The sequence below is a fragment of the Cyprinus carpio genome, chromosome B18 (genome assembly GCF_018340385.1).
Source record: "Cyprinus carpio isolate SPL01 chromosome B18, ASM1834038v1, whole genome shotgun sequence".
Lineage (NCBI taxonomy): Eukaryota > Metazoa > Chordata > Actinopteri > Cypriniformes > Cyprinidae > Cyprinus > Cyprinus carpio.
In genome coordinates, this window is record NC_056614.1 from 1,874,583 (window position 1) to 1,891,156 (window position 16,574).

The 16,574-nt window shown below is 38.5% G+C and overlaps 1 protein-coding gene across 1 annotated transcript in view; it reads left to right on the plus strand.

Moving 5' to 3' along the window:
* The first annotated feature begins 8,997 nt into the window (after nucleotides 1-8,997).
* LOC109078142 (latent-transforming growth factor beta-binding protein 4-like) overlaps nucleotides 8,998-16,574 on the plus strand; it is an 86,801-nt gene continuing 79,224 nt past the window's right edge. The window contains exons 1-3 of the mRNA XM_042743412.1: nucleotides 8,998-9,322; nucleotides 13,484-13,554; nucleotides 14,747-15,038. Of these exons, the coding sequence (XP_042599346.1) occupies nucleotides 9,126-9,322; nucleotides 13,484-13,554; nucleotides 14,747-15,038 (560 nt within the window). The 5' untranslated portion in view covers nucleotides 8,998-9,125. The remainder of the gene's footprint in view (nucleotides 9,323-13,483; nucleotides 13,555-14,746; nucleotides 15,039-16,574) is intronic.

The following is a 16,574-nucleotide window of genomic DNA, read 5'->3' on the forward strand; positions in this document are numbered from 1 at the left end:
CGCAGGGTTGTTGAATATCCCTCTGAGCCTCGCAAGGCGTTCAGGCCATGTGCAAGTGCCTTTCTGACTAGAGCGAGGAGGTGCTGCTTGTATTTCCCCCTAATTGGGTTGGAAATAATCGTGTTTCACTGCTGAATGGCTAAGCCACAGCAGAGTGGAGAGAGGGTGACAGCCTTGTCTCTCAGGCTCTCATGGGTCCTTATGCTGCTGCAACAGCTGCTCGGCTCAGTGCTGCTGACCTCCAGCCATCTTCTGTGATGAAAACAACAAATACAAAACACCTGAGAAGATGCATGGCCATCTTTACCGGGCATGTTTTCTGGAAACCCTCAAAGCATGTGCATCTGCTCAGTTCCTGTCCAACTGATTAGCCGTTTAATGAAAAGGATGCCGTGATTGTGAACGTGCATTATAAAACATTCACTTTGACATGTGGATCACACGGATTCTTGAAACAAAACAGACACGACAACCCAGGGATTTCTATTTTAAGAACAGGCCCTTCAGTTAACTGTAATATGCATCGTATGATTTCATCATTTGTTAGATTTCATAATGCATGAACCAAGCACGAGGAGTCATGTATGCGTGAATATTTCTGCCATCTCAAAGAAATGCCTTTTAAAATCTACAAAGGCACAATTTACAATTGTTCATTTGTTTTTGTGAAGATTTCCCAATACAGTAATTTGATCCCAAAGTTCTATCATCTGTATTGCCAGCGTTCATTTATGCAGTTTAGTGGTGATTGCTTTTAATATTAAGATAACATCAAGGCTGGTATTAATGTGTGATTATTGTGTCCTGGAGAAGTGTGATATTATTGTTCTAGGCAGACAGTCTACAGCTTTTCCCCTGTCAGATGACTAAACATGAGCCCCAAGAGCTACACTGAAGGGTCCAGACGGAGCCATAACTTTTGACTAAGAAATGCTCCAGCGACCACCTAGTAACACTCTAACAATAACACACAACTCCTTAGCAACACCCTACCAAGCACCCAGCAAGCGCAATCACCCATAATGCCATAGCAACACCCTAGCAGACACACTAGCTGTGTAGCCACCACTCAAAAGCAGAATGTAATACTTCAGAGTTCACACCTTTGACTCAAGACAGTAAGAAATAACCTAGCAAGCACCTAGACTCATTCTGTCAACTGCCTAGTAACACTCTAGCAATCACCAACGAATAGCAACACCCTAGGAAGCCACTCAAAAGCACTCGCAACTCACTAGCAACTTAGCAACCACATAGAACACCCTAGCAACCACCATAATGCCCTAGCAACCCCCTATGAACACTCTAGCACAACCACTTATGAAACACTCACTCACAGTGCCTTAGCAACGCCCTAGCAACCACCCCAAACACATAAGAAACCTCCTACCAATGTAGCAATCACCTAGAACACCCTAGCAACCATCTATTAACACGCTAGCACAACCCCTTAGAAATCTCTCACTCACAATGCCTTAGCAACGCCCTAGCAACCACCCCAAACATATAAGAAAACCTCCTACCTAGCATAAGCCGAAAAAACCCAGCCAAACACAAAAGAGGAGCGCTGCTAGCACAACCCCTTAGAAATCTCTCACTCACAGTGCCTTAGCAACGCCCTAGCAACCACCCCAAACACATAAGAAACCTCCTACCAATGTAGAAATCACCTAGAACACCCTAGCAACCATCTATTAACACGCTAGCACAACCCCTTAGAAATCTCTCACTCACAATGCCTTAGCTACGCCCTAGCAACCACCCCAAACATATAAGAAACCTCCTACCAATGTAGCAATCACCTAGAACACCCTAGCAACCATCTATTAACACGCTAGCACAACCCCTTAGAAATCTCTCACTCACAATGCCTTAGCAACGCCCTAGCAACCACCCCAAACATATAAGAAACCTCCTACCAATGTAGCAATCACCTAGAACACCCTAGCAACCATCTATTAACACGCTAGCACAACCCCTTAGAAATCTCTCACTCACAGTGCCTTAGCAACGCCCTAGCAACCACCCCAAACATATAAGAAACCTCCTACCAATGTAGCAATCACCTAGAACACCCTAGCAACCATCTATTAACACGCTAGCACAACCCCTTAGAAATCTCTCACTCACAATGCCTTAGCAACGCCCTAGCAACCACCCCAAACATATAAGAAACCTCCTACCAATGTAGCAATCACCCAGAACACCCTGGCAACCATCTGTTAACACTCTAGCAAAACCCGTTAGAAAACACTAACTCACAATGCCTTAGCAACATCCTAGCAACCACCCCAATCGCATAAGAAACCCCATACCAACTTAGCAACCAACCAGAACACCCTGACAACCATCTATAAACCTCCAGGTTTGCACTAGTGACCTCATAGCAACACTGTGTGAATCCTTAAAGTCCCAGCAAGCTCTTAGCAACACCATATCAACCATTTAGAACACCCTAGCAACCACCTGTTAACACTTTAGCACAACTACTTAGAAAACACTTGCCCACAATGCTTTAGCAACACCCTAGCAACCACCCCAAACACATAAGAAACTCTCTACTTCTACTTTCAAACTAACAACACCCTAACAACCACCTAGAAACCTTCCAGAATGCCCTAGTGATGTCCTAGCAACACTCTTGCCACTATCCTCAACGTCCTAGAAAGCTCTTAGCAAACACCATTACAATGTGACATCAAGTTTTCTATAGAAAGTGTAAAAGAAAGTCTATAGAAAGTGTCTTATTAAATTGCAGTGTTTTCCACATCTCTTGCCTTCACTCAGGTCTCTGTCTTTCTCTCTGTAGCAGGCGTGGCGCCCCCTGGAGGTGGGGATCAGTGATATTAAACATGCTCCCCCATGGCCATCATCACAGGTGTCAGGCCATCGCGGAGGAGCCAGAGAACGACCGCGAGGAGAGGATTCTGGCAATACTGGGGATCATCGGCACCGTGCTCAACCTGCTGGTGGTCATCTTCGTCTACATCTACACCACCTTCTAAGATCTCAAGAGACAGGATGCCCTCATCTGAAGAAATGGCAATAAAGCAGAGGAGAACAAACTGGCTTCATGTTTCATCACCAAAAACCATCAAGCAGTGCCTGACCTATTCAATCAGTCGAGAAAACGCAAGCATTACGTTCAAAACTAAGCTGAGACCTTTCCGTTTCAGTTAGACGGTGGTTGTCCGTTATTTGTGCATCTGTTCATGGTTCATTTTGTAGAGTCTTGATTATAATTGCATGTTCTCTGACTTACAGTAAGTATTATATGCTATTTGAGATGTGTGTGATTTCACTTACAGCTGATCTGGGTCTAGAGGAGAGCAATATTATGTTGAGGATATGACGTGCAGAAATAATGGTTATTGAATTTCTTGTTTTATGTTGAATTGTCTCTCTATAAAGCACAACAGAGCAGAATGCCACAACGACGTCTTGTTCTCAGGTGTTTAGCAGGGTTTGCGGGAACGTTTACTTGAAAGGTGCATTGACGACCTCTATTGTCGCTGTCACGCTCGTAATGACTGATCTCGATTTACACTTTCTACTCAATGTGCTTTTTGCAATGAAAAACTTCAACCTGATGAAAACATAGTGTTGTAATAGTTTTGTACAACAAAAATGGTTTGAGTAATGTGAAATAAGAGAAAGATGGCATTAGAAATATGCTTTTATAACATCATATGAAATGGTTTTGACTGTTGAAATGGGCTTTTAGCTTCTTACGCAATGTTTCAAAAGAAAACATTAAAACTGAATAAAGCTGACATGAAGATCTGATGTTTCTTGTAATTAAAGAGTCGGGTTTCCCAGAAATTACAAATCTGTCATTTTTTATATTTCTTTGGAGCTCAAAAGGAGATGTTAGGCAGAATGACAGACTCGCTTAGCATTCACTTTCTTTGTGTGGATAAAATGTTGCAATGGAGATGAATGGTGACTGACTTCCATTCAGCTTAACATCTCCTTTGTCTTTCACCGAGTTATGCGGGTTTCAAACAACATGACCGAATTTTCACTTTTGGGAGAACCGTCCCTTTAAGAATTGAAAATAAGTGTTTATTATAAAGGGAATCCCTAGGAATTTCTGTTGGAATTGCAGCAACAACAAAAGCACTCAGCGTAGCTGATTTTATGAATTAAGCCCTTGGCATATTGTGTATTCTGGAACATGATAAAAAAAAAAAAAAAAAAAATAGATGATGTCTGAAGGTATAAAAAGAGATTTCCCTCTCTCCTATTTGCTCATTCAGATGGGACCGCTGGGAGCTGGAATGCCTGCAGCAAACACAAGCCATCTGCTCTCATGGACAGAGGCATCCCAACATGTCTATGCCATGTCATCTTATATATATTTACAAGTGCTGTCCGGAAAGTATCCAGCAATGTAATATGAAAAATACGATATGAAAGATGCAGTATGATGAAAACAGTTCAAAATGTCCAATGAGGCTCTGCTGTGAGAATCTTTATATGTGTTTGATAAACTAATATAGAATTAACCTAGCCTAAAAAGGAGCTAATTTTAAATATATCAAATCTCTGTACCTGTTCATTACAATGGAAGTTTTGGCCTGGCTGTCCCACCTGATCCTGACCCTCTCCACTGATTTCAACAATTAAAATCATCATTATTAAAAAAAAAAAAAAAAAAATCAAATTATATAGAAATTGTAGTGTCCAAAAACAACGTTGCACATTTTGTACAGTAGGTGTGAATGATCAATTTTATGCTCACAGTTTTTACAGAAATTGTGTCAAAACTAAACTTTTAACCTTGCCATCCAAGTTTTTATGAGAAAACCCAACAAGATTATATTTATTTAGTTAATGGGAAAATATAAAGATGAGTCCCACATTTTGGTATTAGGGCTTTTATATAAAATGAACAACAACGAAAAAATTAAACGGCTCAAATAAATCTAGGTCAAGCACCTCCTTTCACTGACTATTTGCTGAAAAAGAAGATAAAAAAATAGTTTTAAGACCTATTATGTAACCTATTCATGGAAAGCGCCTGCTTTATTTATTTATTTTTCTTTTTACTGAATTCAGGCTGTGGATGTATGAGGATTAGAAATGAATGTTCCCATATTCTCAGAGTCCCATATGCCATATCCTATAAAGCTGTAGAACCTCTGTCAGCCTCAGACCTAAATCTTTCAAATGTAAAGGCAGTTATGAATATTTCAGTGTGGCCACTGTCATTTTAAGACAGACTGTTTGCTACAGTATGTCCTCTTCCTGAACTCCCATAACAGAAACAGGTTTGATCTGTAATACTGTAAGAGCGGATTCATGGGACACGAGGGAACTCCTGCAAGTGTCCTGCTGTTATATCAGCCCTAAGCACACATTGTCCTGCGCAGGTACAGGAGGACACACGGTGTGAAGATCCTGTTGTGTTTACAGGCCTCGTGCTGGGAGCAGCATCCTGAATTATTGACACAGCTGTTCTGTTTGGATTTTTTTTTCTTTTTAAAGTGTTTTACAGAAACAGCTTTCCACGTAGTGCCACATAAGAGCTTTGGGTTCCAAAATACACACGAGTCACAAACTGTTCTCTTTAAATTCAGCTAGAATGATTTTTTATTCTGATCAGAGGTTTTGGATCCCACTGCATTTATAAAATTCAAAGTGTAGGCCATAATTCTGTCTCTCTGCGGTTTGAGAGGAGCTCTGTCTACAGTGTGAGCAGTGGTTATTCTCCTTGCCTTTATCTCTGTTATCTGATTGATCAGCACATTCTTGTAGCCTGAGGCTAGTGCTGATTGAGAGCCGTCCACCAATGAACTGACCAGCTCACAGTCGCTTCTCATTACAACCGCTGATGAGGGAGACAGAGAGATTTTATGTGTGTAATAGATGAAAATATTAAGGGCTATTCACACAGAATGTGGGTTTCCTTTCCACTGCTCTACTTAATGTAGTCTGGACCTGCTATATTTGCAATGTTGTAATTGTCATGTGACCGACGATAGTTAGTTGCGTTGCGTCACTGACATTCATAAATTCTCTCCCATGGCCTCATGGGATAGTGTCCATCGTATGCACACTTCAGGATCATGCCAGAAGTAGTAGGTCGTCTGGGAGCTTTTTCATCAGTACTGTGAATTCATACTTCTTTTGTCACATTTTCACCAAGGGAAGTATGCGATGCTGGACGCAGCCAATGAGTTTTCTGGTTGTAAAAACCACTGCAGTTCAAATTCCCCCCAAAAATGGGACAAACTTTCACAGATGAGAATGTGTTGGTTTGTGATTTATATGTATGAACAGAATTTTACAGGTTTTTAAACTTTTGTTTTTGTCTTGTATCGTGTTAGTTTAGTGAAACCCACCATCGTCCTCTCCTCTGGTGACCCCTGGGGTTATAGTACACTCACCTCTGACCTCTAATTATATCCTAAGTGCTCATTAGAAACATGTCCAGGTGAGTGCAAAGTGGGCACACGGCTGTAATTGGCCATTATAACATTTCAGCCCCATCTGACACCTCCCTCTCTCTCTCTCTCTCTGCAGACTCTCTGAGGCCTTGAGCAATTAGTTCTGTGTCAGGCTTTATCAGAGGAAAGTCTCTTCTGTTAATGCACAGCCTGGTCTATGGGGATTATGCTTTCTGCACTGAAAGCAAGAATTCAGTTCACCTTCAAAAGTCACAGCACTCCCCAGAAGGTCTCAGAAAGCACATGGCATTCAGAAGGGTCCTGTTTTGCTCTCTTTCTCACAGAAAACACCCCTTAGTGTGCTTAATTGTACTAAATGTGCACTTGTAGTGGGGTGGGGGGGACTAACCAGGAGCTTTTTTAACAAGTATTTAAAAAAATATCAGTACAGCAGATTAATGTCATGTGAGAATATAAAGGAGTATATATTCATTCATTCATTCTTTCTTTCTTTCTTTCTTTCTTTCTTTCTTTCTTTCTTTCTTTCTTTCTTTCTTTCTTTCTTTCTTTCTTTCTTTCAAAAGTGTTTGTCCATATGCTTCTATTGACTTTGGCTGCATGTGTAATGACTTTGTGTGTTGTAGTTCAAGATAATGAATTACATTTATGTTCTGTTTAGTGAAGCATTTACTTTGATTTTTAGTGCCATCTAGTGAATATGATGCACAACAGCACACATTTAGCACAATTTTAAAAGGGGGCTGAAATCTGTGAAAGAAAGAACTGAAACATGTGTCCAGAATATTTCAAGAAATGCACTAAACACAAAAACCTGTCATTATGCATGAGTGTTTGCAAGCTTAAATATTATCATTAAATTACTATATAACATAATTGATTCATTAATTTCTGTTTAAATGTATTTATACATTTATTAATTTGATTTTAATTCATTATTGTTAATATAAATATTATTCAATATTTAACATTAATATTAATGGATATATAATAAATAAATATGATAATAAACATTTTACTAAATTAATAAAATAAATTAATATATTCATATAAATATCCCATACTAAATTGTGCATTTATTTTTACATTTAAATTAAAATAATTTCATCTACTTATTCACCAAAAACAAAATAAAAACTGTTATTATAAATGGCATAATGAATAGGAAACTAGAAGAGAATATTAGTGAATAAAAGATAATCCCATGCATTCTCTGGTTAATTTAAATGCTTTAAAATGTCAGTGTATTAGTCCCTCAAGCTGTTGTTGGACTGATGAATGAAAAATCCATAGGTGAACTGAGGAATATGTCTCTCACAGGAGCAGCTCACAGACGTCTGGACTCCAGCAGCCGCTGGTCAGGAGGAGCCAGTGGCCCCAGAGGGGCCGCAGAGAGAGTTTGCCTGTCACTGCTATCATCCTCAATCTTCTAGTGCTGGTGTTAGTGTACATTTACACCCCTGTGTGAAGAGTAGTTCATTACCCAATCACTTACCTTCAGACATCTGGACAGCCTCACTGCCAGCAGTAGAAAGGGTAGACGTTGAGCAGCCTGGGAATATACAGTACGTATTTCCCATGCCAATGATTTGTGTTTGATTTGTCTTTTGTTAAAGGACAGCTGTGGCTGACAAAGTAAATGTAAAAAAAAAAAAAAAAGCATATTAAATAATATTAGTTTCCTTTAATCATAACTTAGATAATGAATATTACCAATGTTATCATTTCCTTCATGCTTTTTTCTAAACGCACAAGCTTCTAGAATTAAACAAGGACATATCCCAGCTGTTTCCTGAAATATTTCGTCATGATTAATAAAATAGCCCACCCGAATCTGATATTCTAAAATCAAAATGTGAAAACATGTTAAAAAATCTAATTTTTAAAATGTTATTTTACCTGTACTTGTAACTTTAAATTATTTTCTTGCTCTCAATTATTAATTGAACAATGGCTATGTATATAACATCGTGTTTATCATGTTTTGAACACGCATATTTACACGCACGCAATTACAGAAACATTATATTATGTTTATATATGTATATAGATAGATAGATAGATAGATAGATAGATAGATAGATAGATAGATTGTTATATTGAAAATAACACGCTTGCAATTAAAAAACACAATGTAGAAAAATAATAACAATAATAAAAAAACTTTTTTTTTTCCTGTCCATCCCGGGGCAATGGGGGAATATGGTAGCTTAGAAGGAGAAGGAGGGTGTTGTTGCAGAGTTTAGTAATGCTAACAACTTTACCAGTTTTGTAATAATATTTGCAAATAAGATACAGAAATAAAATAAGATGCAGAATTTGTCATATAAACCTTCTTAGTATATAACAGACCTACAACATTTCATGTTTTAAATGTTCAAACGGGAAATGTCACCTTGTTTTATTATAGCAAAGTTCTTTCCCTTAAAATGCGTTCGATCATCTGAACATGTAAATGTTTATCTATCCATCTATCTCACTCCTCAAGCGCTGCTCTGTGAATCTGAGCTCTGATTGGCTGTCTCTTGGTTACAAGCCACGAATCAGTCTGATTGGCTGAAAGTTTTCCACGCATCTCTTTCATTCATGTCAGTGCAGGCTCGCAGCAGCGCGTCTGGATGAGAGAGAGAATGATTGAGTCGCTCTGCCAAACCCACTGACTTACAATCAGAGCGAAACGCATCACCTGCATCAGTTCACCAGGTCGGAATAACGATGTCAGAACTGTGGAGGTCGTCATGTTGCCTGTCTGGAGTTCTGTTTATAACCTTTCTTTCCCTGGCGACCGCGAGCTCCTCATCAGTCAGTCACCAGATGCCTCCTGACCTCATCCATCCTCCACAAACCAGCAGCAAAGCACAGAGACACAGACATCAGATCAACTCGACACGAATACAGATGGATTTAAAAGGGTAAGTGTCTTATTTGAAGTCATCGCAAGACGTGGTGATGATACTGAGGTCAGACGATTGAATATATATGTGAATATGTGACCTCGAAACAAGGTGAAAAGTAAATAGAGCTTTAGCTATTATACTGTATGCATTATTTTTAAATACAGTAAATATGTACAAGATCAATATGGTTTTTTCATGAACATATTATAATATTGAATAAATCATAAAGAAACATAATTGAATCATTTAAAAAATATATATACAAATAAATAAATAAATAAATTAGCTAAGAGTCAGATAAGAGTGTCAGGATAAAATAAAATTATTTTATTTATTTATTTATTTCACATTTTTTCTTTAATTTGAATCCGATTCCAAAAAGGAATAACTTTAGCGATCTTGTTCACATCTTTCAAGATATGATTGAATAAATGTGACCTCAAAACGGCGTGGAAACTTGATAGACCTTTATCTATATGTTATTGCTTTTCAAATCTAGTGAACATAAATGTAGAATGTTTTTTTTCTTTATTGTTACTGAATCACTCATAAAGAACCTTAATGAGATCAATAATAAAACAATAATAATAATAATAAAAATCTGTAATTATTCAGAATAACTCCAAAATTATTCTTATTTTATATTTTGCAAATAATGATTGTAATTCCATTAGAAACTGTGTTTTTTGGAACCTTCCAAATAATGAAAACGAACTGAATTCTAATGAATTCCATTAGTTTTTTTTTCTTCTTCTTCCTTTCTGTGAGACTTTACTTTCTTTTCGCAATACAGTTGCTTGTAAAAGAGGTCAAACATCATGTTTACTACACATCTCATCCTCATTAACACCAAACTGTTGGATTTTTTATTTTATTTTTTGTCTTCACTGCTTCTCTAAGTTCCACGTTTACGAGCAGTTTATAGTCTCCGGAGACATAACAGAGCACTTTACTTCCATCAAAGCTCTTTATAGATCCAGAATGACGTGAAAACATTGGCCTGTCTTTGTTCGCAGCAACATCCAGTCAGATGTTTCTCTAGACGTACACCGGAAGTGTTGATCCTTCAAGCAATGAGGGGAATTCCTGATTCTCCTGAAAAGTTTGAGACCCAGTGACTGGTCTTTGTAAGCCATAACAGAGCAGGAAATTACTTACCCTTCTTTTCATATTCATTTCGAGGGAGCCAGAATGCCACTGAACCTTTGAAAGAGTTCATCAAGGATGCACCGCTGCTCTTCTGTAACATCCCTCCTCCTCTGGACTTCATTGTGCTTTTGGGTCAACCGAGGACATTGACTGTGGAAACATGTCCATCCCGGGGCAATGGGGGAATATGGTAGCTTAGAAGGAGAAGGAGGGTGTTGTTGCAGAGTTTAGTAATGCTAACAGTTCAGAGCTCAGAAGACCAAGCGCAGAAAACGGCTTCATTTCAGAGCGCATCAACGGTGCCTTTCACACCTCGAAGGGAGACAAAAACACGATTATTTCCTCCTTGATGGAGGTGCCAAGCAAAGTAGGAGCTTTGTGATAATCCAGCAGTTAACCCACATATTTGACCTCGAGGACCACTGTTGAGGTTTTATTGAAGCTTCTCTGTTACGAGGTGCTGGAAAAAAAAAGAGCCGGGGCCAAGAAGAAAACCATAAACCCCCCTTTTTGTATTGCACAAATGTAAATAACATTTTTAAAATATAAAAGGTTCATTTACCATCTTTATTTTACAGCCTCTGGTCCCACTACCGTGTTGGAGGTGCAGAGGTTTGAAAGATGTAAAGATTCATTCACCGCTTTGTTTCTTTGCATTCTGTTCACACGGAGAAAACAAAAGAGCTGTAGGCCGAGAGAATGACATACACGTGGGTGCAAAAGCAGCTGGTAAAGAACAGATGTTTTATTCTTCAGATTAAAGGATTTTATATTTTGTGATGGCAAATCAGATTTAAGGGATTGTTCACCCAAATATGACAATTCTGTCATCGTTTACTCACTTAGAAACCCATAAGACATTCGTTCTCCTGTGGAACACAAAAGGAGATATTTAGTATAATGTTCAAGCTGCTCTTTTCTATACAGTGAAAGTGAATGTCAATCACGGCTGTTTCCACTTGGGTTGTATGCAAAAGAGCTGCTTGCGAACAACATAAGGGACTAAATAATGACACAATGTTCTTTTTTTGGTAAACTATCCCTTTAACACGTCCAAATTTTGAAAAAAAAAAAAAAAAAACAGTTGTGTCCACCGTAGCCATGTGAGGAGAATAAACACAGACATTTTTGATCACTATCAAGTCTTGCTCTAATGGGAGCCTCTCAGCTCTGTAAACATCACTCACGTCTCATTCGGGAATGTATCGTTTAGGTGTCGACTCGCATTAAAACCCAAACAGGGTATAAAAGTTGCTGGAAACTTTCCATTCTGTCAGTGCTGAAATGTCCCTGTTTGGGCCTTATAGGAGCCCAAGTGAAGGGTCAAGGCCTTTATTTAGAGATCAGACACACAGACGAGTGGTAAAAGGTCTCAGTGTTATGAGACATCTCAACACAGCTTCACACAAAAATTTAAATAATGTCATCACTTAGTCATGTTATGACTCAAAAACAGTATGGCTTTCTTTTTATACATAGAATGCAAAAAGAGAAGAAAATTGGATTTTTACACTGAGAGAAAAAAAAAAAAACAATGAATAAGACTGTAACTTTCAATCTTCAATAAACTCACAAAAAGCAAAAATAAAAGTTTAATGCAGTGGTCCCTTCCACTCAAACTTGCAGGTACTGGATCACTGAGTGAGTCAGTGAAGTAAACTAGAGTTTTCCTTTATGTTGCATAAAGTAAAAAAGTCATGCACTCTTAAAAATAAAGGTTCCAAAAGTGTGTTTTTGTAAAGATGCCACAGATGAACCATTTTTAGTTCCCCAAAGAACCTTTCAGAACCATTATTTTCCTAGTGTGAAGAACATTTTAATAATCTAAAGAACCTTTTGTGCAATGGAAAGTTTCCATGAATGTTAAAAATTCTTTATGGAAATGGTTCTTCATTGGGTTTTGGAATGACATGGGGTTCATTTTCAGTTTTGGCTCAACAATCCCTTTACAGATGCACATACAAAAAAATATATATATAAATAAATAATAATAATAATAATATGCATGTAACATGCATAGTATGCATTTTTGTTTCTCTCTTTTTTTCTTTTTTTTTCTTTTTTACAAATGCATTTTGGGATCATATTTACAAGCAGTGTTTTAAAATGCAGTTAAATGCATGCAACATAAAATCAACAGAAAAGTTGAAAGCTTGCATACTGATCCAGTGATTTTAGTTAACGCTCCTGCATGTGCTGAATTAGCTTTGGAAGGTTATAGGTCATTCTGACCTCCACATAGCCTGGACGGCCCATGCCAGCTCTGTCTCAATCGGCTTACGCTGCACAGACAACAGCCGTCCCTCGGCCTGCCAGGTCCCAACAGTGTCCCTTCAGAAGCCATACAATAAAGGCACATACTGTAACTAATTAGCAAATCCCTCCCGACGCTACAGAGGGGTCAGGTTGATGCACGCCGGCCGTGAGTGTTCAGCACCAGGGCTTGTGTTGGTGTGCTAATTGCCTTTTCTTCCAGAAGCCGCTAGATAAACAGATGCGGCCCAGGCGTCTGAAGAAGACTCTTAATCCAGCAAAGTTTACCCACCAGACGCGACTGCCAGCGCCACTGTGGGAAAAACAATATTTCTCATGTGCACTGACACAGGGAGGACGGAGGCCCGACGAGGGGGGCGTCTATAACAAACTCGCACCCCCCCTTCATTTTTATTCATCTGCGCTATTTGTCCAAGCTGAATGCAACACGGGGTGAAGGGTCAGCTTAAACCCAAAGCTATTCACTCAGTCCAATGCATCTTAAGGGGCCCAGGGCCACGGATTGTAAGTCTTTTAAAGATGTCCTTTCAGAAGTGGTTAAAATGTGATTATGCCGGACAGATTGATTTGGCGCGGAGCCTGGAAAGGTGAAATAAAAGTGAATTTTTACGTTTATTCTGCAGTTTTGAGGACAAGCAGACTCAATGCTTGTGCATTGTGGCATATGATGGGCTTTACAGTTTAATTTTTTTTCTTTAAAAACTATTGTCAAGCTCAGAGTTTCACCCTTGATCTCTGTCCGTCTTTCTCCAGGCCCAACGTTTGTGGCACCAGGTGCTGTTATTCATGGCTGGTCAATCCCAAGACCAAACAATGCACAAAACGTGAGTATCTTTCCAGGGCCATTCAGATGCTTTCATGCATTTCTATTATGCTCATAGAAAGACACAAACATATACGACTGCCAGTATTTCATTTAGTTCAAATCCTCTTCATTTGTCTGATTTTTCAAATGAGGCAATGAACTGAAGTGTCAGCACAGCTGGGAGCTGTAACAACATAATAAACAGAAGGGAAGGGGAAAAATGTGGTTTCGCAATCTGTTTGAATTGAAGGCCCCCTACTGTCCAACACAATATTCAAAGAGGAAAGAGGAACCTTAAAAAATATAATATAATATAATATAATATAATATAATATAATATAATTAATATAATATAATATAATATAATATAATATAATATAATATAATATAACTTCCAATTCATTTTTTGTAAGGACCTGCCAATTTAATCCCTAAATCTGGTCATTTTTCATGTGTACTCCTGTATGGTTTTAATGGAGAGTGTTGCTGCCATGACGTGTTTTTTGTCATGCATTACGTCCTGTGTCTTGAGCAGATGATGAAGACTTTTGATGAAAACTGCTCAGCTTGTATGTTCCCATATAACACACCAAAATATGTTTTCTTACTTTATATATATTCAATTTTAAACTAATGATTACAAGTTTAGGTTGCCAAACCTGTACACAGTGTTCTTTGTTCCAGCGTGCAGCAGTTATTTGTTCAGTTAGGTAGTTGAGAAATTGTTTACGTCTTTCTTTGATTTATTGATAGATTTTATTAGGCTTATGTGTGTTATATAATATGTTAAAGATTTTTCTGTATATTACGATCGTGCATAGTACTTTCAGCAGTAAAAATGTGCTTCATGTCTGTCCATCTGGATGTGTTAACATTCTAACATTCCTCTGCTGTAAGTAGGCCAAACCTCTGAATGCACAGGGCTTCAGCAGCCTGAGCTCTAGTCCAGCATTAATCCAGTCCCTCAGCTTTCTCATTATAATCCACACCTTCCTAATCCATATGTTGCTAGATTTACCAACTAATAACTAATCCCTTGACCCATGTACCTTTAAAGGGCCAGTGCAATATCCAATTTTTGACTAGAAATGTGTTGGAAAGTCACAATCCGGGATTTAATCTAGGAAATACTGTATCTTGACCTGTTATGTGAAGCAGTAGTAAACCATTAACAGAATGACAATATAGTTTCTCTGTTGTTCTCTCACTAGCAAGATGTCATCCGCGATGCCATAACAAAGCAGTTTGTCGCCGGCTGAACATCTGTCAGTGTCGTCCGGGCTTCCACGGCCATCGCTGTGAACACGCAAACGTCACGCCAACCATGAGCACCTGGTTCGAAGCACATCCTGGTCCCACAGTACCCTCATCCTCTACCACGGCAACAGTTACTATGGTAACGCCCGCATCCACCACCATCCACGACACCAGCTCCACATCTGCCTCCAGTGATGCCAGTTCAGAGACAAGAAAGACATATTCATTACACTGGCAGCCACCCAGGTGAGTGAACTCTTCATAACTGAGACTAATGTGTTTTACACTAAAGCGACTGGCTTGTAAAGCATGGCTATATTAAGAATGGAATATTTGTTTACCGTGCCGTTTTAATCCAGTTTGAAGTAAAAATATATTAACAGTCAATAAATACTTAAAGGTCACACTGGTTACGGAAAGTTATGCTGAGCAAGTTGTATTACTGGATACAGTGTTTCATGCAGCGTGATGTTTATGTATCCCCAGCTCTATTCTGTCTTCCTAAACAACCAGTATAACAATGCAATATATGTATTTGGGGTGTAACTGTACAGGTTGTTTGGTTCGGTACGCATATATATATTTTTCCATTAAATGGAAAAAGTGAAATGATGCACGTTGAAGTGTTAATCCAACAATTTTCTAATCCATTGTAATTTTCCAGAGAACCTTAAATATGTCAATTAAAATAGCAAGCAAATAAAATAACATTAAAGTGCCCCTATTATGGGTAATTATTTTGGGAGTCCCCAACAACAGGCTGACATGCATGCAAGGTCAAAAACACTTAATATAATATGCATTTATTTTTACCTTATTTGCTCAACGACTCCCAAACGATTCGCTCAACGATTTACACCTAAATAAAAAATAATAGACCTAAACTTAAAAAAAAAAAAAAATCTTTACATTGTAACATTTTTCAATATTAACTGAAATGTTGGTGGAAATCATAATGGTAGAATCTCAATTCAGAATGGATTTCTTTATTCCAGTTTGTTGACATTATAAAAGAAACAAATTGTGCGTTACTAGAATGTGCCAACAGGAGGCGCTCTAATACCCCAAATTCATATCTACTGTAAATAGCCATCTGTCTGCACTATACCTTGCTGCCAGCATATGGCAGCACAGGACTTGTATTTATACCAATGAAACCAGCACATTCAAGAATCTCATTGTTTGAGACATGGTACAGTAGGTCGGAAACATACAGTACTAGGTACTCAAAGCACATTGGAGGTTTATTCTTGTTTACTGAAGGGTTTTAATTCCATTCAAATGCTAAACAACTGTAACACCTGTATAGACTTTCTTATACCGAGACCTGAAGTAACCCTTATCTTCTCACAGCTCACTCTCCACCCTGAAATGAAAAATAGATCTATCTCTAATCTCACCTCATGTTTTGCCAAGGTGGATAATGTGGAGTAGAAGACATACTGCTCGCCCTTAAACCGACATATTTATTGTGATTGGCTGCCCCTCAGGCAGATGCTTCTTTTATATTGTATTCAGACGAAATTAGATGCAAAAGAACAAAAGGCTCTGAAGAAAAGTGTTATGATTGGAGAGCCACACCTCATCTGATCTCAGATTGATGGGGCAATGAATACTATAAAGTTTAGGAGTCTTGTCCCATGGTAGTCTCTGATCAGAGCTTTGATATTCAAGATATAATGTATCTACTCGCTGTCTGGAATCGAAATGCAGATAAAAAGCGCATTTGCAGTCATGGTTAAGAAGTGGTTTATTAGAACTCCAATGGGTCAGTGGAGAGGC